This window comes from Lactuca sativa, chromosome 6 (genome assembly GCF_002870075.4).
Source record: "Lactuca sativa cultivar Salinas chromosome 6, Lsat_Salinas_v11, whole genome shotgun sequence".
Lineage (NCBI taxonomy): Eukaryota > Viridiplantae > Streptophyta > Magnoliopsida > Asterales > Asteraceae > Lactuca > Lactuca sativa.
Window position 1 is genome coordinate 59,851,074 of NC_056628.2, and position 24,225 is coordinate 59,875,298.

Here is a 24,225-nt window from a genome sequence, read left to right on the forward strand (position 1 = left end):
TATAACATATTTATCTTTTTTTTCTTCTTATAGAAAACAACTTGGTTGGGAATATTTTACATGTGCATACCTAGAGGAATTGCCCTTGGTTATGTTTATGGTGGATGGGTAAATTTGGCAAGAGAACAGGTTGGTTTATGAAATCCTTCATTTATTTTCATGATATTATCCAAACAATTTAATTTCCAATTCCAAAATTTTATTTATTGCTAACTTATTTACAAATTTTTCTTCCTCATTCTCAAGGAATTGGGCCCACACAAGGTTGGAGCACTTATATAGGAAGGTTAATTCATGTAAATTATAAGTTTTGTTTTATGATTTTCAAGGTTCTGTTCGTTACATTTTTATTTTTGATTTAAATATTGTGTCTGATATGGTGTTTGTTTGGTTTTGGGTTTTGGTTAGGAAGTTTGAGCTCGGTAAGTTCGAGCAACATCTATGGTGGCCCGAGCAGCATCTATTTCAATATTGATTGTGTGAAAGTCATCTACTAAAGCAAGGTTGGTGTAAGAGTTTATGATGCGAACATTATTCCAAGACCTTCAGTGAGTTATGATGATGTCCCTTAATAGCAACGTAGTATTAGGTTATGTAGTTAGCCATGATTATTTGTATTTGCATTTTAGTGCAATGAATTATCTTTCTTATTTATTGTATTTTATTATTTATTTTGTATGACATTAACATTTATGCAATAGATTGTATTTTTTGTATATGGTATTTTATTTTCTATTATGAGACATTAAATGCAAATTTAATTTGAAAATTAGTAAACCTATAAATAATTTTTTTTTAAAAATCAAAATAAAAATTACGATACGCAAAAATGTGTGTCATCTTCATTTATGACATGACCTTTCTTGACAGGGGCTTCCTTGATACGCATTGCGTGTCATAAACACGCGCGTCATAAGGTTACGACACGCAAATGCGTGTCGTCTTCCTTTATGACAGGGCCTTCCTTGATACGCATTGCGTGTCATAACCGCGCGTCGTAAATGAGCGTCATAAATGCGTGTTGTAAATGCGCGTCGTCTATAGACGACGCGCAAAAGCGCGTCGTCTCTCTTTATGACAGGGCCTTCCTTGACACGCATTTGCGCGTCGTCTGAGCGTTTTACGACGCGCAATGAGCGTCGTAAAAGGCCTTTTTTCTAGTAGTGTATTAAATAAATATTCAATTAGAAAGAGAGAGCATTTGATGAAAGTTTGATGTTTATTTTTACTACCAGTTTTACATTTATATAACCTATCAAATCTTAACTAGTTTAAAACACAATTAGGCAGTGTACATAGTCGCAAAATAATATAGTTTAAGGTAAAAAAGGATTCTCAAACACTAAGGGAACGAGAATGATTTAATATTAAAATTTATATTAAAAGTTAAATAATTAAATAAAGTAAAAGTGGGGCTTTTCTGGTTTTGCAAGTTCAAAAAACTTTCAACATCAACTTTTAATTAACTAAAAAGAAAACAATTATTTAAACAAAAAATGAAGCAAATAACCATTTTAAAACAAGACATGAAGAGAACTTTCATTTAGATTTGATTTACCTATTCCCTATGGTTGATTTTATCGATAATGAAATGGATTCAATTTCTTCGTTTACTGATTCGATTAGCATAATGTTCATAGTAATAATTCTTTGATTTATTAGACTATAATTGTAGTGATCAACTGAACTAACAATCATATTAATCAATGTTTAGTTCAAATTATGGAAGACTTGAATTCTTGATTGATATCAAAGATGAAGATTACCAATTATCTATACATGAATGATCATCACATATAATCTCACACATTAAGGTTACCAACTTTTTCTATTTAACCCTAGGTTTTTGGTCAAAACCCTAGTCAAACAATTCTATAGTTCATAAAATCATAATATTTAAGCACATCAAGATAAATTGATCATCTAAACCTAATAACACTCATCAATAAAGAGAAAAGATTGAAACTTTAACACATAAGGATCTTTATCAAGCAAGCATAATAAATAAACGACTATATTGAATCCAAAATCTTTAAAATCAATGCATAGGTTCAAGGTTTATCTACTCTAAATGAAAGCTAGGGTTTTATCCCATAACTACAACATAAAAAAAATAAAAAAGAAGTAAACTTTGAAACACATGATTGGAACAAATCAAACCGAATGATTAATCGAGTTTATGCTCTCGATCTGTTCAAATCTAGCTTCCAACTCGATCTTTGACCTACAAAGGCTCAAAAAGGGTTCTCTATTCGTCAATAGTTGAAGAATACTTGTTGCATAAGTTAGGTTATAAGAAAAAGACGATTATTTATAGTTTCCATAAAAATGTCCGCCACATCGTGGTAAATGGAAGACCATGTTGTGGCATCGTTTCCTTTGCATGCCCTCTAAGCCTTTTGACATGTACTTATTATAACAAGTTTATCGAATGAAAACTCTCCACCATGACATGGCGAGCTTGTGACCACGTCGTGGGACTTCAAAATCATCAATCTTTTTACTTTTGTTGACTCAATCCAACAATCTTGCTTCCAACTATTTATTTCTGCTTCTTTTATCTCGAGCATGTCTTTGTTGCTACAAAACGGAATATGAACATATTAAGTATCATTTATAACCAAATAAGACCAAATGTAGATAACAAAATTAACACATACAATTAAATATATAACTAAACATGATGATATTAAAGTTTTGAGTTTCTATCAATGAGCATTAAACGATAGATGGCTCAACGATTATTTTGACATATCTAGACTTTCCAAGGATGAATTTAGGGGAATGGGTTAGAATGATTGCTTTATCTACCATATGAATGAAAAGAGAAATAACATTTTCATAAATCAATAGAGGGAGGATTTAGAAGAATCTTGAATTATTATATGAAAAACTTCATTGTAATTGATGTTGATATTATTTAATGTATGACATTCCTAGCATCAATTGGCCAAACACAAATACATATTTTGAATGGATTTTCAATTTACTAATTCTCATAATCATCAATAACTATATTCATGGAGGTATGAAACTTCAAGATATTTTTTTGACAATATTAAAAAATGGAGAATTGTTACATCTATTTTCGCAGTTAATATTTCTATCATTCTTTTTGAATTAATTTTTAAGAGTTAGGGTTTTATTGGCTGCGGTGTGTTATTAGAAGCTATAACGACACGGCCACGCCATATTTAAGTAGTGGTGCAGTCAAATGCTAGATTTTGGTGTAGTGTCGGCTGGGCACAAAACCTTAGATCATGGGCCTTAATCCCTATATAATGGTGCTAACCCTATAGGGTTTCTCTCTAAGGCATCCTCTACTCTCTAAAAACAATCCTAAACCTAACCATAACCCTCTCGGTGCTTTATGAACCCATCATGTGTATGTTGGTGTGTTGTTGAAGAAGAAGGTGGCCTTTGGTGCAAAAAGAAGTAGTTCCAACCAAGTTCCTTCCTTCTTTTGATCTTCTGGACCTTAGAGAGGTATAAAGTCTCCACTTTTATGCTTATTTTCCTTTAGAACTAAGTTTGGATGACTTTGTTGTCATTTTGGTCCCAAAACCATTTTGTTCTTGGAGTTTGATGAACTTCAATACTTCTTAATGCGTTATTTTAGTTTTGGACCTTTCGGTCCCATAAAGCTAAGATCTTGATGTTCTTTTCCCAACCATGCATGAGTTTGATTCACTTTGGTCCCTTAGAGAATTAGGGTTCTAGATCTAGGTTGTTTAAGGTTAAAAAATGGATAAAGTTGGAAACTATATCCGTGCATGACATTAAACGATTCGGATATGAGCTTTAGAGCTCCGGATTGGAGGATTAAGAGCTTATTATTAAGGTGTCTAGGATGTTGACCACAACATGGTGAATTGTAGGTCGCGGCACGGGCTGTGAGATCTAGTCGATTGTTTTGTCTCTTAGTGGACACATCACAGCTAATAGGGTTGGTCGTGGCATGGTGATCGTTGGGTTGATCGTTGACTGTTAACTTTTGACTAGTTTGACTTTTGGTCAAACTTCGAAGTTTGAGTTGTAGACTGAGGTGTGAGCTTTGGTTTAGGTGATTCGTGCGACCGTCATTACAAGACTTACAGTGATTGATATCCAGATTTTGATTCAGGTTAGTTTTCTCACTATACCGTGTAGGACACTAGGTGTCGATATATGTTTAAATGTATGTGTAGGTAATTGTTGTATGCTTACATGCTTGTTGGGCTGGATTCGCAGGACTGAAACATAATTGTTGGGCTAGGCCCATTATCTGTATGGTATGTGGTATTTTGGGGAACTCACCAAGCTTTGTGCTTATAGTTTTAAGTTTAAATGTTTCAGGTACTTCTTGTAGCAAAGGGAAGGGTGCAACGTGATTGCATTGCATCTGCTGTGATGTTTTAGAGATTTTCCACATAGTTGACTTTATTTCTAAATTTTGACTTTATGTTGTAAAACAATTATAATTTTACTTTCGAGAATGAATTTGGTATGCCTTTTATGTTTTAAAAATGAAAAATTTGTTGAAAATTTGGGATGTTACAATAAGGCCAAAAGTTTCCTAAAGTAATAATGAAATGAAGTGAACAATTTATTGTAACATTCTGTTTTCCGATCTAGAAGTTTTGGAGTTTTGAAAAAACAATAATACTAATAATAATAATAAATAAATAAATAAATAATTATGAATAACTGAGAATTTAACCAATGTAATTATTATAATAAAATAGGTCATGATCTAGTGGATAAATAAAATAAATGGAGTTTTGGTGTCAAACGAGTGGCATTTTGAGTTAGGAGTATCATTTGGGTCATATTAGTGAAACTTGCGTTTAACTAGATATTTGACTAATGAAATGACTAGGATTAGTTTTGTCAAAATTATTTGAGAATGGATCATATGTGGAAAAAATCCTAAGTTTAAGTTAGATAGGGAGCCTTAGTTAAATAATGCTAGAAAGGAGGGACCATAATTGCTCAAAGGACCAAAGTTTTGTTAATTGAAGCTATTTTCTTCCCATTTCTTCCCATTCAAGAAATAAGATCCATCATTCTTCTATTGACCTTTTTTGCCTCAAATCCATGGGGTTATGATGTGTGAAGTTTATGTTTGAAGCCTTAGTCAAATCCCCTAAAGTTCAAGCATTTAAAAGGTAGTTTCTTCTTTCTTCTCTTCTAATTTAAGTCCTAGAAAACCATGGATGTGGTGAATCCAAAACTCCCTTCCAAATATTGAGTTCACATTATTTTTATGTTGTGTGATCATTTGTAGAACCATCTTCTATCTTCAACTAACAAGTAGTTGGTAGATTTGGGAGAATTAGGTTGTTTAAAATGGGTTTTTCAAACCCCAAATCTTCAAATCTGAATCTAGGTCACATTTGTGATGTTTTATGTTGAAAATTTACTCCTACATCAATCCCTAAGCTCCAACTAGCTAATAGTTGTAAGATATCGGAAGTTTGGGTGTGAATTGGTGGGTTTTCTTAGCCATTAGTGGTAGAATTAAAAAAAGTTTCATCTAATTGGAGGATTCTTGATGCCTGCTGTCTATCTAATGTTTTTAGATCATTATCCATTATTAGGATTGGAATACATACTCTCATTTGATTTTAATTGGTTTTTGGGATATAAATTGGGGTTTTCTAACCCAAAGGGTTCTTATAGGTTCTCTTATGACGATTAACAATAAAAAGATTGAAAGAACACAAGATGTATCACAAAGGTTTTTCACTAAGTTGTTGTTTGTTTTTTTGAAGCAAAAATTAATGAAGTATTTGGACTACCTCTGCAACCCTCTGCAGTAGAAGAGGTGGACCAAACGGCTGCAGACTGTAATAAGAAACGTGTTTGCTTTTTTAACATCTGCATACTGCTACAGATATTAAAAAATTAAAATAAACTGATTTTATAAATCGAAAAAAGTTTTTTAATACCGAAAATTTAACAATGTATGACATTTCAGCAAACAATAATGATATTTCAACAAAAAAATAAAGATATTTTAGCAAAAAATAATGATATTTCATCAAGAAATTATTATTAGTTAATATTAAAAACAAAACAAAAATCAATAAGAATAAAAAAAAAAAAACAAAAAAAACAAAAAAATAAAAAAATAAAAAAATGTAAAATAATATTTCAACAACATATAATTAAGATTTCAGCAAGAAAGAAGAAGAAGAAGAGGTTGGAATAGATAATACAAGTGTTGCGCCAAACGGAACACGCATAAAGATTTTTTACTCTGAAGACTTTTAAAAAACAAACAACTACGAGATTAAAAGTGATGCGCGTGTGATGAGCCACGCAACAATAAGAGGTTTGAAGAGATTTAAAAAAAAAACAACACCTAAGAAAAGGTTCTCACAAAGAGAACGAGCACAAAGCTCTCTAGTGTTCAATAATCAACTTATGATATGACCCTAGTATATAAAGAAAAGTAAATACGTATAAATCCCTATAAGCCAGGGATATTGCCTAATCTATGTAAATATTAGAATATATACGATATCCCTAAGATATTGGATCTGCTAACTACTATGTATCTCTATCTATATCTACAACAGATTACATTTATGAAGTTTACACGCTGACACTGCATTGTAGACTTGACTTCATATTGGCGCTGGTGAGAGACGCTGACGTTGATAAGAGTGTCAACGTGAAGATTTTGTATTATCAGATTCTAAGTTTCCTTACAATCTCATCTAATAAGATGGTATCAAAACCCGAGATCAGAAATCTTTAAAGTCTTGTTTTGACGAATAATTCTCCCCCTTAGGAGTACACATATTTTGACTAATATTTCTTCTCTATTTATTTGAATCCAATATTTCTCCCCCTTTTGGCATCATCTGAAAGTGAAAGATATCCCCTTAGAAACTGCCTGATATGATAAATTATTAAGAATCAGGTCCCCCAGTGAATAGACACATTTAGATATTAGTGCCAACAAATGAGGTCTTTTAGTGAATGATGCTCTTTGTGATGATAATGGTTTCAGTGTCTTTTGGTCTTTAGAGGATGATCTTCATCAGTACCAAAACTTTAGCAGAGGCTTCATAAATATTCCAGATTGTTTTAAAAGGTCACCTAAGGTTTTTTTTCAAGGGAATGAAGTCCAAATTTACCGTTTTAAAACATCCTTATTTCACTTGGTACCGAGTAAGCATGTAAAAATGTCATGTAACAAATAAGGGTGACATGTCATTAAAATGAAATGACCACGTGTGTTTTGATGTTAATCAGAACTTGATGCTCTCAAGGAAGAACACACTTCATCTTCTCATCTTCTTCCCTTCACCTGGATCATCACCATCTCTCCACATGTTCACCAACAACAACCCCATTGGATCAAACGTCGGTCTCCAAACCACCACCATAACTATCATACACACCATCAACACCCACCACTATAATCTTCAGCCCATGTTATAGTTCTGATTCTAGACCACCGATTTTCATAACGTCTTTCCAAATTTATCGACATTACAACTCACACCATACATCACATATCAAAAGAACATGAAACCAACAGCTTAACTCCTTAAAACACCACTTGGTTACCAACCCCAATAGTTTCTCAGACCAAATTCAAATGGAAATCATGGAAACAAAGATTAAGAGTGAGGTAGCATTAGAAACACTAAAATCCCAAAACATGTATGATAAATCAAGTCATCGTCCCTAATTTATCACTCTTTGTGGGTATGTATGAGGTTTCAATTTCTTATGATGATTATGGGTTCTTGTGATGGGTTTTGGCCATAAGAACATCCTATGTGCTCATACAAACCCTAAAGCTTGGATCTAGGTTTCTCTATTGTAGATGCAATTCATCTAAGACTTTAAACCCTAGATCTAGCATACAATTAATCAAATTAACTTATGAATGGGGTTTAGATCTTACCTTGATTGTTATGTAGCAATAACAATCCCAAATCCTCCTTGTAATGACTTTAGAAAGCTTAGAGTCACAAATGTCACTCCTCTAATGGTTCACAAACACCAAGAGCAAGAGGATGAAGAATAAGGAGAGAGGAGGCTGCCCAAAACGTGTGTAAACCCTAAAGAACAAGTTCACCACGTTTTTTAGTCTCAAGGGCCCTTTAAATAGTGAGGCTATTAGGGTTATCTAACAAGGAAACCCTAATTTGGATGCTTAAGCCCTAAGCAACCCATGAACTCCCTCCTTAAAGGCCTAGGACGATTTCTAATGGGTTTCCCCATAGAATTCGTCCACCCCTCTAATATGGAGTCCATTAGCTTAATATTCAACTATCACACAATTGACAGTTCTAGTCCCTTAAGTTTAATTAATGTCTTTTAGCCACAAACTTACTTCTTATTAATTCTTGACTAATATTAATTAAACAATATGATTTCTCCTTTAATATATTATTCTCATAATATATTAATAAATCATAATTAATCCTCTCTCTCTCTCTCTCTCTCCATAATTCATCCTATCAAGTTGCTTTGGTGAAGGCAACCCAAAAGGACCATGCACGATCAGGTCAAGTACATACCAAAAATAGTTATGCACTTAGACACTAATCCAACAGTCTCCAACTTGGATAAGTCTAATAACTATTCTGCGTATGACTTCAGATCCTGATCTGCAATCGTTGCTTTCAAAAGCCGCTGTCAACTCTGATCTTATCAGATACGCGTGTCCTTTAGATAAGTGATCATATATTCCTCCATTCTAGACATCGTATAGATATAATACATGAATTCTAATCATTCTCTCTATACTATTTCCCGACTTCTGATTTATGACGACTGACATCAGACTATAATTGATCACATCAAATTAGTCCCGGCCCGACCAAGCGCTTAGGTGCCATCACTAAATCATCGAGGGGCCCAAAAATATCGCTTTTATCCTACTTTGGATAAAAGGAACGGATAAACTTTGATTCAATGCTTGCTTGCACTCACTCACCGAATCACACACAACAATATGTTTTATGACACCAAGTTACTGGTGCGTTTACATATTATCAATGTGTAACTGACTCGCAAGATACAACTCACACATCTCGGTTTCAAGAATATAAGATGTTATCGTCTCACCAATCACTCGTGATAAAATCCATGAAGTGATCCAAGTGAGCGTGGGTTTAATCCAATGCTCAAATCATATTCATAAGCACTCATGAACGTTGCAGCAAACAATTGATTATGTCTAATACACTTTATACGATCCACACACCAATTCACAACAGTCTTCATTCATACCTACTTCCAACATATGAACGACTGTGGCCCGTTCGAATACTTTAACTGTTCTGAACCAATTAAATTATTCAGGAAGTCAAAACATGCAAAGTGAAACACAAGAATAATACTAATCCCATATGGCCTCAAACCTTTGAGTATAAATAAAACACCTTTTATTTATCACCATATCGATTACTCATTATTTGTTGTTTTGGGTAATCAACTTCTTACTTGAATTATTACAACACTTGTCCCATGCTCTTAGCATGCACACAATGTTTACCTATGGTTCTTACTTTGTGAAATAGATCAAATGAACACATTTCCAATTATACTCATTTCACAACTCCCAATCCTTTTCACAAGTGTAAGAATATCAAATTCTTGCTACTTATAAAATATGCTAGATTCTAACATTTTATGCAATGATCCTTTCGTAATGTCATGGCACAAAAATCACAATGACTATTTCCAATGAAATTACAAAGTTCTCTATTCGAGATTGTTACAATACAATTCCATAGTCATGATGTCTCTCACTCAAAGTACATTCCTTTGAACATCCTTTTGCATAAAATTTTCTAATCTAAACATAGACTCTCAATATGGAAACATTTCCATATTTGCCACATGACAACTCATTCTTAATAGAATCATATCTATTCATACTAATGTCGATATGGTCCATCCAATACTATACTTCCAACTACTCACAAGCGACTAATCCTCAGCGACCTTTGGATCGTCATTTGATAGTTGTTTAATTATCTTAGTCAAAACCGATTCTTGTCCTTTTTCCCTCTAAATGCGCTGTACATTTGGAAAATTTTAGAATGGTTAAATATTATAGCATTTGCAATCGATCCTATACCCAAAGCGTATGGGACACGATGCATAATGTCTTACATAAAGATTTGATACTTTATCAATCTTTTGCCATAATAAATTTATGTGTCACATTCTCACAATTCGAACTATAAAGAGGGATGCCATAATCATAATCGAAATTTTGAGAACGCACTATGTATCCTTGACTAAATTTATTAACATTCCACAACCTAAGCCTTTAGATTTGAAATGAAGCATAATATTCTCTCCCTTAATTATAGCAAAACAACTTTTCAACCCTTACGAATTTGCAAAGTATAACTCTTGTTTTCTATAATTAATATTGCTAACTTGCCTTAATAATCATACAAGCACAACATTTATGCTCCCACTATCATGATGATTATTATTATATAAGAATAACACTTATGCTCCCACTAGCTTTGACATGTATTCAGAAAACATCTTAACTTTCAGAAAAACAATACCTATTGAATTTCTTAAGTTCATGTTTCTAATACCTAATGCTTTGATAATCCTTTATCTAAGCTTATACACCTTTGCCTTAGATAGCTCATATGTGTGTCTAAACAATTAAACTAATTGCCAAATCTCACAATTCGAATAATGGAAAGGGATACCGTAACCATAATCGAATTTAAGAATGCAATTTTCACAATCACTATCTTTTTAAAATCTCTCTTAGTGAAAGCATTTCCTCACAGTCATTTTCATGAAGGAGGGAATCTTATGACACTTAGATTTTAATGGTGTATTTGTTCCTATCCATGTGAATTTGTCAAAACCAAAGTTTGCGACAAATCGAAACTCATATGGACCGAACTTTCTCAATCTTGATTTCTTGCCTTATGGTAACACGAGTGCCCACCATGTCTTTCAAGTAGTTAAGCAGCTCACCCTTTCCTATCAATGTACTTTCCATTGATCAAAGTGCTTGCCTTTTATGCGTTCAAATGAGAACTCATAGAACTCACATGCATAATTAACTCGATTGGAACGGCACAGAAACAAGATAGTGTCAACACGATATGTTGTAAACCTTAAGTCGTGTGCTAGTGATGTTCGATAAGGTTTATTTTGATTTATTCTTGAAAATTTTCAAGACCATTAAGACTCCCACTTACTCCTTGACATATAAGATTCTCTTGTCAATAAACATTTCTTGACAAACAAATATTCAAGAGTTAGTGTCACTTTTATCAAGACGAAACACTTCACAAATTGGTCATCGTTGGTCTTTGTCTTATCCAAGACATCACAACTTACAAATTTCAAATGTGCAAGAATAAGAAAACCTTTTTCCAAATTCTACATTTGATGAATGTTATAAACCTTCTTAGGACTTGTCACTCAATGTCACAATCTTAACTCTAAGACTTGTTTTGGAACGAAGTATGATTGACTTCTTGATTTAACCATTTCTTCAATTCTTGATTCCTCTCCTCAGACATACAATTGTACTAAGACTCACATAGAGGATCAATTGAGATATGGTTCTTAATCATTAATACCTATCATAAAACATAATAAAATGTACTCTCCCTTCTTCTTAGAATAGAGAAACTTTTATCTTTCTGCTTACTTGATTCTTCTTATTCGTTCTGCTATTGATTTAAACCTTTTCAATCAATTCGGAATTACACTTAATCTTATAAGTATAATCATATTTACTAAACCTTCAGTAAATCATGACGAATATCTTTGTTACTCTTGTGGTGGATTTGATCAACACACAACTTTGTGTACTCGATCTCCTAGTCCTTCACTTGACACTTTGTCAACGAATTAGTCTAATTTCCAAATATGAAATTTCTCATTCATCGTGCAACCAAGTTGCATGATTCCAAGTTTCTGTCCAATTGAAACTTGGGCGATGAGAAACTCTCCCTATTTGGTAAATTCTCGACATTTCCAGAAATAACATAATTAAGAATCAAATCCATTATTGCTAATACTAGAAACATTCAAACATCAATTTTTCATACACGCCATTGAAAGGATGAATAAATAATATAAAATCAAAATTTATTTTATTGCAGAAAAATTTGTCCTTACAATGCAATTCATTGAAAAACTATGCTAATACATATTTCTTAGCAATCTTAGTCTAACTCTAAGTAGTAGCTCAAGAATCTAATCTTCAAGTAATGTGATCGAAATCCATTTCTTCACGATTAGATTCTGCTCACTTCTTCACTTAAGCTTCCTCTCTTTTCTTCGATCTTACAAAACATCAATTGTAATCTTATCACATCATGTAGTAAGAATCTAGAATAGGAACTTAAAAGAGTTAGTTAATGGATTTTACCTAAAGCAGAGCCATACGTTTTGACTCTCCCATATCTTAGATCTCTTAGGTAAATAGGGCAACTTCGTCTCCATTGCCCCTTCTCTTGGCAATAAAAGCAAATTGACTTCTTTGGAACAGCACACAGAACTACTTCTGACTTTGCCTCTCTCTTATGATCAAACTCTTCGATCTTGGCATGTCTTTTGTTGTCATTGACTATATCCATAGAGGTCTGGAAGGCAGATTCACCAATCAACTTTGCTTTTCCAATGCGCCAAATCATTGCTGATTCAGCAGCAATAAGCATGTATATGAGATCTATAAGGGTTACGTAGTGGTTCATCATATATTACTCTCTTACGAACTCACTATACGAGTTAGGAAGTGACTGAAGAACCCAGTCAACAATTAGCTCCTCACAGACAACGGATCCCAACATTCTTAACTTATCAATGTGTGACTTCATCTCTAGGACGTGTGCACACACTGACTTTCATTCTTCATGTTTACTTGCCAAAAGGGCTTGAGTGAGCTTGAACTTTTCAAGCCTTCGAACTTGTGGGTTAGGGAGAATAATTGGAGGAGGTGGAGGAAGCGAAGTATGATCTCTTGTTCCTCGATCGAATCGTGGAATATCAACTTCATGTGGAAAGCTTGTTCCACGGGATTTGGGAATACCATAGTTGTCATACTTTGACATCTACAAAATGGGAGAAAACAAACTCAAGTTAGTTGATTGATTGAGTCCTTAATAAATCACCCAAATGAGATATTAAGGCTAGGACCCAACACAATACGCTACAACCTAGAAAAGGGATGCCGTAATCTAGTTGCAGAATATTTGAAGGTAAGTGAATGACGATTCACTAATTTTTCACCATGAAAAACGAAAAACCGATTAAGTTTTAAATGCTTTGAAAACTCCTAGATCCTTTAAGATACATTGAACTTTTCAATGGCATGTTTAAATCTCGATATGCCCCTCGATTTGTGACTGGGATGCCGAGGATCACAAAACATGGTGTGAATAACCATGCAAACTTACATGGTGCCCCCACATGTTACAGTCATGTATTCGATGTGCCGGTTAACCACACACACGCTCCACCGAACTATGACAAACATTGAGTCACCCTTTTCTACCTTTGCTTAGAACCATTTAGTGTGCCGGTTAACCACACACGCTCCACTAACGTCTTCTCAAGGGCACAAGGTGTAATTTCATGGAATTGCATCAATTCACTTTTTCCTAAAGTAACTAAGATTGGGAACTTTGTAAAAGCATTTAGTTACTTTTGTACTTCATTATACTTATAATGGAAGGTTTCTGTCCTATCCTACCCGTTCGGCTAACGACCCTCCACTAGTCAAGAGTGCGGTGGGTAAGAGTGGATACCCATTCAATCGCCATTTTATAGGCAATGTCCTTAAACACCCCTTATAGACCAGCTTCGTGAATGAGGCCTACTAACGGTAATACTGACTTTTACTCATATATATATATATATATATATATATATATATATATATATATATATATATATATATATATATATATATATATATATATATAATGTTAGACTTTTAATGTTATATATAGTATAGGGTGTATTTTACTCTTTTAAAATACTAGGTGGTCTAATTTAATAAATTACACTTTTAATTTAACTAAATGTGAACCTAAACTTTATGGATTTATTAAATCTCCTTTAATTATACACCTTAATTAATTAATAAAACCATAAGGGTGTGATTTGAAAATTTCAAAACAATACTAGGGTTTTAGAATTTAACATTTCTAAATTAAACTATTAATCAACTTTTAAATTCCAAAACTTGAGGGCAAGTTTTGAAACATTTCAAAACACAAGGATTAAATAGCAAATAACTTAAATTAAACAATTAATTTAATGATTATCTAAATTTGACCTAAAATCAATTTCTTGCAAGATAAGTTACCCAATTAATACAAATAATCAAAGTTTAATCATATAAGGAATTTATTATCTAATCAATTGGTAATTATCTTTTGTTTAATCAAGGATATACTCAAAAATATGTTTAAAATCGGATTTTAATGACCCAAAACAGATAAGGCAAGTATCCATGAGTAAAACAGCAAGAAATCCTGAAACTGCCTCCTTCTGACGCTCGAACTCGCCGAGTTCCTCTATGAACTCGCCGAGTTGGAGCTACTCGCCGAGTCCACATTGGAACTCGCCGAGTCCACATTGGAACTCGCCGAGTTCATCAGACAGGGGGGCGAAAAATCGATTTTACAGCTTGAACAAACAAACTAGGCGTCAATACAATAGAAACCAATCAAGGCTCTGATACCACTGATGGGTTTTGGCCATAAGAACATCCTATGTGCTCATACAAACCCTAAATCTTGGATCTAGGTTTCTCTATTATACATGCAATTCATCCAAGACTTTAAACCCTAGATCTAGCATACAATTAATCAAATTAACTTATGAATGGGGTTTAGATCTTACCTTGATTGTTATGTAGCAATAACAATCCCAAATCCTCCTTGTAATGACTTTAGAAAGCTTAGAGTCACAAATGTCACTCCTCTAATGGTTCACAAACACCAAGAGCAAGAGGATGAAGAATAAGGAGAGAGGAGGCTGCCCAAAACGTGTGTAAACCCTAAAGAACAAGTTCACCATGTTTTTTAGTCTCAAGGGCCCTTTAAATAGTGAGGCTATTAGGGTTATCTAACAAGGAAACCCTAATTTGGATGCTTAAGCTCTAAGCAACCCATGAACTCCCTCCTTAGAGGCCTAGGACGATTTCTAATGGGTTTCCCCATAGAATTCGTCCACCCCTCTAATATGGAGTCCATTAGCTTAATATTCAACTATCACACAATTGACAGTTCTAGTCCCTTAAGTTTAATTAATGTCTTTTAGCCACAAACTTACTTCTTATTAATTCTTGACTAATATTAATTAAACAATATGATTTCTCCTTTAATATATTATTCTCAGAATATATTAATAAATCATAATTAATCCTCTCTCTCTCTCTCTCTCTCTCTCTCCATAATTCATCCTATCAAGTTGCTTTGGTGAAGGCAACCCAAAAGGACCATGCACGATCGGGTCAAGTACATACCAAAAATAGTTATACACTTAGACACTAATCCAACATCTTGAACATGGGTTTTCCAAGTACCTCAGAATTGATTATTTTTCGTTTTCTGATACGTAGCAAAAATCAATTCAAACATAGATACCCTCAAAGCATGTATTAAAATGAAATTACTTGAGTCTTTGTTGTTGTAATTGGATCACACTAAACCTGTTGGTGTGGTGAATGTCATTAAAATCATTCTTGATTTCTTTTGGTTTACCAGACACATGAAAAGCCATTACTACAACTCTTTCAAATCAATAATCAGTTATTTTGGAAAATCTTCAAAATCGGAAATAATTATTAGAAGTCGCCCACCATTGAAAAACTCATCAGAAGTCACTAACCACCGAGAGGTTAACTCTGGTTGTTTTTCCTTCCAATCACATGAACACAACACACCTAATGCAATTAGGATTTTTTTTCTTTCTTTTTGCCTCACACGATTGTTATATGGTATACAATGGAGAAGAAGATGCTTGTTGGATGGAAACGAAGATGGTAGGCGGGTCTGCGACTGATGCTTTAGGTTTTGGGGAGGAGAGAGAGAGAGAGAGAGAGAGAGAGAGAGAGAGAGAGAGAGATGTGGGCTTAGTTGGCAATCTTGGGGACCAAGGGAGGAACAGTGGAAGCCGATTCAACTTCCACTTTGGATGCCACCTCACTGAAATAACCTTGAAACCTATTACAATCGGTAAAATGATTGAATTAAATGGTAAATTGGGAGTTCATTCCCTTAAAGTAAAAAAATCTTGGATGACCTTTTAAAACAAACGTGACAAGTTCGTTGGAGTAATATGACATTTTTCATTACTTAAACTTTGATGCCTTTTGGGATCTAATATATTGAAATGACATTTGTTAAGATTTGGAAATAAAACCTCTATATTTTTGAAAAAAATTTCAAAACAAAACTTGATTTTTCAGTGGGCGATTCGAGTAAGTGAGATTACAATATCCTCACTCAAAATGAATCCACCTCGGGTATTTTCACTAGGCAAATCAATTGCTTAACTTGTTTTGACATATGCTCAGGAAGAAAAATTGAATCGTGTCGTAGAAGACTTAGCTTGAATTTTTAGAAGACCACGGTTTGAACGAATGTTGTTGATATTATAATTGTTAACAACTTCGCTATCTAAATTTACTTTTTAAAATGTTATGTTTTGGGACCGTTTCGATTTCCGCAAGCTAAACTCTAAATTTAATTTGAATTTTTAAAACTTTAAAGTTTTCTAAAAAGGCATTTCAAATAGGCCCTAAGGAGGGGTGTTACATTTATTCAAAGCAAAGTTCACTTAAGGGGAGCAAGGAAAGTGCATTTGAATATGGGTCGAACAATGAGAAGTTTTGCGGAAAATGTTTAAGTGTTTGACTGTTTTTACTTAGAATTTTTTTGATGTAATATGATAAACAAATATCAACATCAACAAATATGATCATTTTATGTACCGTTGTTAATTTCTGTTTAGTTTAGATAGGTAGCGTGTACAAAGTTAGTTATTATGCTATATTTTAGTCTTGGAACACCTTGTAGGAACTCGATAACACAAACCTTTGATAGAAGAAAACATTGAAAAATCATATCTTGTTGTTGCCGTTCTCATCGACTATCGATTCATTATTCCGCACCGGTTTGTTGTTAGATCTGAAATTTCAACCTTTCAAATTTGCTTCCATTTCTAACATATTAATTTTCATGCATGTGTGGTTGTAGAAACATGTAAAAGACTATTTCTCTTACATATTTGTTTTCATAAATTAGAATAGCACTTTTATGTATAATTAAATTAATCCTATTATGATTTATATTTTGCGTATTTTACTTATACTAAAATTTCACATCAGACGAAGGTACTAGTTGACATACAAAAGAGAGCTTATTTTACTCAATTATTCGACTTGGAATGAGAATATGGATCTTAAATATAAGAATAAGTAGAAAAGAAAGGAATACGCAAGAGTGGTTCACGTGGAATGTCATGTCCAATTATCAAGTGCACATGCTTTGTTAATACTTTACATATCAAAGTTCCCATAATTATTAATTATAGATATAAAAGTATTTTTTATACATTTGTATTGGTAGTTTTTCTCATAATAGCAGGGAGGATTTATGTAGGTGTCCGGGATAGCTCGTAGTATCTTTTAAATTTTTAGATGCAACTAAAATTTTTTGTAAAATTTTCTTTTGTAGTGGAATTTTTTCGGTGTGCTACCCAGAAAATTAGTGTGCTGCCATAATATTTTGTTCTCGCTCCACTATAATAAAACATCTACTTAACTATAATAAAACCAGCATGTAGTTGCCTATGGAACAAGTAAGAGGTCCTTCCAATAGGTTAATAGTTAATAGTGAATAATCTGCAATTTTTTTAAACTAATTATATTGTTGCGATCAGATAATTTGTTGGTCTCACATTTTAATATAATAACACACGAGACAAACAATTGATATTGAAACAAATGATTAAATCTTATAAATCAAGTATTGACAACATCTAGTCTCTTGTAAATCACGCATCGAAAACATCTATAACATATGATAATAGTGGAATCATCAGACGGTAAGTTTAATTAGAAAATCTTTTAAATGAAAAAGACAAAATTGCAAGAGTGGTCCCTATGGTATGTCGTAAATTGCCACTTTGGGTCAAACAAGTTTGGACTAGCACCAATGGTCAAAAAGTTTCCATATTGTTGCTAGTTTGGTCCATTTTGGTTTATTTTCTTATAAAATGACGATTTTGCCCTTGTATTTTCTATTTTTCAATTTTTTCATTACAAAAGTTAAAAAAAGAAAAAGAAAAAGGAAAAAAAATACTCTCACTCACTCACTCTCTCTCTCTCTCTCTCTCTCTCTCTCTCTCTCAAACGTCCAATAAAAATTAGATCTGTGATGTTTTTCCCCAAACACACACACACATCAAATTGTCGGACGACCACCTCCACCGCCTACTGGACGACCACCGCCACCGCCTACAGGACCACCCTTTTCTTGTCAAAATGCCACCGGACCACATGACCACCACCATTTTCGCGAGATCCGTTCCCCGCTGTTGCTACCCTTCGCCTACAAGAAACCACCACCACAACCTTCACTTATTTCTCTGGCCAATCCATCTGTCTTTGCAGAACTAGAGAACCACCTCCTACTTTCTCCGATGTCCCTTACAAAAAAACACCATGTACCGGGAACGACAACTCGCCACCATAACTAGGGTTTTTAGAGTCCCCGCTACTAGGGTTTTCAGATGCGGTGGTCATTTGGGAGGGAGGACGGCATAAACGATGACAGTTGAATCCCAACAGGTACATAACTTTTTTGTTTGATTCGCCGCTAAAAATGGTTGCCCTGAATATTGCATCTTCATAATCCGCCACGAGTGTACTGAAACCCTAGCAGGTGGTCTAAGGTGGCGGCGGCTAGGGTTTAGACTTGCCCCCTTGTTCTAGCCGTCGTCTTCGCCTCTACAAACCATAACTTCGTCTCTCTCATTCTTTAACGACGACGCCTTCTAATCAGATCTTGAAGATGAAAACCCTAGTCCTGGAACGATAAGGGTGGCGACGAAGGTTGGTAACGGCGGTTAGGGTTTCAGGACATGTGAGTTAACAGAAGAAAGGAAGAGGCGGCGAAGTTAATAGAAGAAAGGAAGAGGGCAACAGAGGTTGCTGACGGTGGCGGTGATGGCGGAGGGTGGTGGCGGTTAGGGTGAGGAGATGAGAGGTTCCAAGAGAGAGAGAGAGAGAGAGAGAGAGAGAGAGAGATTGAGAGATTTTTCTTTTCTTTTTTTATTTATGTAATAAAAAACTAAAAAAACAAAATACAAAGGGTAAAATCGTCATTTAAAACCAAAATGGACCAAACTAGCAACAAAATGGAAACTTTTGGACCATTGGTACTAGTCCAAACATGTTTGGCCAAAAGTGACAATTTTCGACATACCACAGGGACCATTCTTGCAATTTTTTCAATGAAAAAAGATGTCTTGTCTGTATTTTTTTTTTCATTTGATTGATATCAAAATACATATCTTGATATATTTAGATTTTTCTACGAATCAGAAATATATGACTTTTTTGGAAATTTCAGAAACTAGGGACAACTATGCAAACGACGGTAATGCGACGCACATCTGTCGCCATAGTTTGTCGTTAATCCATAAAAATCAGTCTTTTTTGGTGGAAAGTAAAAAGCGGTCGGATTAGCAGCGATGCCATTGCTAAGTTGGAAGATTCCGTCACTAAAAACTAGCCACCATAAAAGAAGGGACTTATTTTTTCTATGGCTAAACTGTTTCAACACAAATATTTTGAACTGAAGTTTTTTTTAGGGATAATAACTTACCAGGGTAATATGTGAACAAATTAACTTGTTATATGTGTTCATATATTGTCATTGTCACCGACTATAGCAGGTGACAATCGTAATATGTGAACAAATTAACAAGTTAAATGCTTAAATGTGTAAAAAAAGAAATTTGTCTAAATGTGATTTTATTTTCCCAACTTTCAATAACGATTTTATTTTTTATATTTGTTTGAATATTTTTTTCAAACGTTATTTTTAAATATCCATAATTTCCTAAATATTAATTAAATATTGATCAATTTTAAACTTTACTTTCTAATTAATAAATATTTTTTTTGTTTTATGAAATATATTTTATAGCCTCTTATAATTTTTTTCCTTTGTTTTGAAGAATATACAATATTTTTAAAGTATATAGTACCTAACAATAAAATTAATTAAATTAAATATGTAGCAATAAGTATGAAATGTCTTTTAAAAAAATAAAAATAAAATATTACTTAGCAAATAAAAAAAACAAAAAATCTATATATTGTAAATGTTTTAAATTTATTCCAACTTTTTAATTAGAAGTTTATAATCTTTTAATTTTTTTAATACAACATTTTAAACTAATATTTAAAGAAAGTATTTTAAAATGTTATAAAAAATATTAAATTGTCCTATAAAATCTGTAAAACACTTTAAAAATGTTGTAAAAAAAAAGTTTAGAAATAAATGTACAAAAGTTATAAAATATTGTATGAAAATTTAAAAAAAAAACAAGTTAAAAACTTGTAAGAAAAATTTAAAACTTTTATAAAATATTTGGTTTAAAAGCATTTGTAACAAAATTATATGAAAATATAAAAATATTTTTAAAAAAATTATAAGCAAAGTTTAAAACATTGTATTAGAGAACCTACAGGGAAAAATATTATCAAAATGTTGTAAGAAATTATAAAAAATCGTAAAAAATTTATAAAAAAAATTATTCATATTTAGACAACTTTCTTTTTTTTATACACATTTGACCATTTAATTTGTTAAATGATCAAATATGTACAAAGAAAATTAAAGTTACCTAAACGTGAACAAAACGAAAAAATAATTATTTTTGCAAGTAATTTTTTTATAGTGCCTGAAAACCATTTTGTTAATCAACATTTAAAATTTAAATCCAAATGGTTAGTATTGAAACCTTATTCGATCAAAAGACCAAAAATCTATTTTACAACATCTTTTCTTTTCATGCATCATTAATATTAAGAATTTTTTATTATATAGCATCAATACATATACTACCACAAGTTGACCGGTCATTTTCTAAAATTATTTGGTAAATACGAAGTGGTAGAAAGTTGTCGACAGCTCAAAATCACATAGAACCAAAACACTATCGGGAGGTTGGAACTACATTAATAATTTTGGGCTAAAATAAATAGATAACGTGGCATAGCTTAAAGCAAGTCGTCTATTGATAAAAACTTGTGCATCACTCTCTCATTCACAACTAACAAGTAATATTTTGAGGTTTATATTTGGTTTCTAACCACTTTAGTTTTTATAACTATAATTAAAGTATTAAAATTTGAATAACCAACATATTACATTAAATATTTCCACCACCAGAAGTTAGAAAATAATATTATAATATAAGTGTGATAATGACATAATGTAGAATAATCGCGTTCGAAAGGAAATTAATTCGAACCACAAATAATTAAATTGTTATTAAAAATTTCTAATTTTTGATAGTAATAATACACGAAATTAAATGCAACCGAAGATGTAAAATATGATATATTAACATATCAATTAATGATACATTTTGTATTAAAATTAAACTTTTTACAACTACAATTTACAAAAATTCTCAGTCGACTTCAGTTTTAGATAAATGTAAACATCATTCTTCTGGTTTTATTCGAATTATATTTTCTAGAAGGTAAACGGAACTCCAAAACAAAAAAAAAAACTCCATAGTTAAATCATTTCTTGAAGACTTGAACCATATGTCAATAAAAAGTATATTTATTTTTTGACACAAAATTACCATATCCTCTATATATTATCTCCTACTAACATTCTTAATCTTGTACACTAACACATATTGCGCTCCCTAGTTTCCTCTTCCAAAACAAAAAAGCGAAATGGCAATTATTGAAGCATCATTTTGGAAAGTTGATGTTATTTTCATATTAGCTATGGGTTTCTTAATTTTATCGAGTATGAAAGGTAATAGCCAGCCATTAGTTCCCGCACTTTTCATATTCGGAGATTCGGTTGTTGATGTCGGAAACAATAATCACCTTGAAACCGTTGTCAAATCAAACTTCCCTCCTTATGGTAGAGACTTCATAAACCACCACCCCACTGGGAGGTTTTGTAACGGCAAACTGGCGTCTGATTTTACTGGTAAGAATTCTCTATCTTACTAGCTATATCATGCATCCGTGTAACATTGTCCCATAAATATCTATATATACGTTGGAGTTTCCCTCATTCCATGAAGCTCTTAATTTGGAAACTTAATATAGGTTCCATAGATATCTTAAAGTCTCATGTATTGTATTAAACCTTTATATAATAAAACAACTAGATTTGTTAAATTTTTTTGCATATCATTCATTTGTTGATTTGCAACGACTATATATCATATTTTTGGTACAGGTGAAAACCTAGGATTCACAACATATCCCCCACCCATCCTAAGCAAAGAAGCCAATGGGAAGAACCTCTTACTTGGAGCCAACTTTGCATCCGGTAGCTCAGGATACTATGAGACAACCGCCAAGCTATATGTAAGAAATCATTTCCTTCATATCTTTTTTCACATGGTATTATAAATTTATATTTAGAATATAATCATTTTAGTTCTTTTGATATATGATCAGAACACGATTCCCTTGAGCAAGCAACTTGGGTACTACAAGGAGTACCACAAGAAGCTGGTGGATTTTGCAGGGAAATCCAATGCAACTTCAATAATCACAGGTTCAATATATCTTGTTAGCTCTGGAAGCAGCGACTTTGTCCAAAACTACTATGTTAACCCACTTCTCTACAAAGTCTACACACCTTACCAATTCTCAGATATCCTTATAGAAGCCTACTCCCATTTCATCAAGGTAATTAAAAGAACTTATATATTTGAATTCAGTTTTCTGTTAATATAATTTTACAGATTACCAATGGATTACTTGTGACAGGAATTGTATAAGCTAGGAGCAAGAAAGATAGGAGTATCGACATTACCACCAATTGGGTGCTTACCAGCATCGATTACAATCTTTGGTGAAGATAGCAACGAATGTGTCACCAAGATGAACTCTGTAGCCGAATACTTTAATAAAAAGCTCAATGCCACATCTCTAATATTAAAGGCCAAACTGTCAGGACTAAATCTTGTGGTGCTTGATATCTACAAACCTCTTTATGACCTGGTGCAGAAGCCTAGCGATTATGGTATCCTCTTGAAGCCTACAATCGTTAATGCATGCATACTGTACTCTATACATGTAATGGTATAATAATGAAATTATTTGTAATGTTTTAGGGTTCTTTGAAGCACGAAAGGCTTGTTGTGGGACAGGATTGGTGGAGACGTCGTTTCTATGCAATGAGAAGTCACCAGGGACGTGTGCAAATGCCACAGAATATGTTTTCTGGGATGGGTTTCATCCATCGGAAGCAGCAAACAAAATCTTGTCAGACGACTTGATCGTTGCTGGCATCTCTCTTGTATCGTGAATTCTTCAAAACCACTTTTGATGACGTGCTTTGCCTATGATATTCAAGCATAATTAGTTTCTATCCACAGTTACATGGGTATACTTTATATTGGAATATATAGTTACACGAAATTTCTATAATTATTTATACACATTGGAATCAATCCTGTAATAATAATGACTATATTTCGTTGGTATGATATATTCATGAATTCTTGTATTTGATATTTTTTGTCATATTTTGATGGAAAAATTGCTTTAACCATTTTCACTAATAATATTTCCATTTTTAAACATAAATTTAAAACCATAAAATGTATAACGGATATATAATTTTGTTTTCGTCGGTAATACCTTAGGTTTCCTATATTATACATCTAAAATGAATTTAAGATTAATAAAAAATCTACATCTACATCTTCTAATAAATGAAACTTAAAAATGACACGTGTTAGTTTTTTAGAATGTCTTTTTGACAGGTGACATTTTTCTATAATTTTTATTATTTCCTTTTCTGGTAACAAATCAAATTCAATTCAAAATTTGAAAATACAAAATCATATCTAATATCATTATTATGTTTATTTTGCTTAACAAATTAATTCATAATTACTTACAATCGATAATATCTTGTTTTTTTTACATTTATAATTTTTTTTATCTATATAAAAATTTTAAAATATACCAACCACAGT

The 24,225-nt window shown here is 32.7% G+C and overlaps 1 protein-coding gene across 1 annotated transcript; it reads left to right on the forward strand.

The window, feature by feature from the left end:
- The first annotated feature begins 21,881 nt into the window (after positions 1–21,881).
- LOC111893675 (GDSL esterase/lipase At5g22810) lies at positions 21,882–23,739 on the forward strand. Its single transcript, XM_023889742.3, has 5 exons — positions 21,882–22,214; positions 22,470–22,600; positions 22,694–22,927; positions 23,009–23,264; positions 23,356–23,739. Exons 1-5 carry the CDS (start codon positions 21,950–21,952, stop codon positions 23,547–23,549), a joined length of 1,080 nt encoding a protein of 359 aa, XP_023745510.1. The 5' UTR covers positions 21,882–21,949; the 3' UTR covers positions 23,550–23,739.
- Positions 23,740–24,225: the final 486 nt, after the last annotated feature.

Excerpts from the sequence above, each read along its gene's own strand:
- LOC111893675 (XM_023889742.3), top strand. The coding sequence starts at position 21,950 with ATGGCAATTATTGAAGCATCATTTTGGAAAGTTGATGTTATTTTCATA. Across the intron at positions 22,215-22,469 it reads ACTGGCGTCTGATTTTACTG|GTGAAAACCTAGGATTCACA; the intron begins GTAAGAATTCTC and ends TTTTTGGTACAG. Across the intron at positions 23,265-23,355 it reads GCAGAAGCCTAGCGATTATG|GGTTCTTTGAAGCACGAAAG; the intron begins GTATCCTCTTGA and ends GTAATGTTTTAG.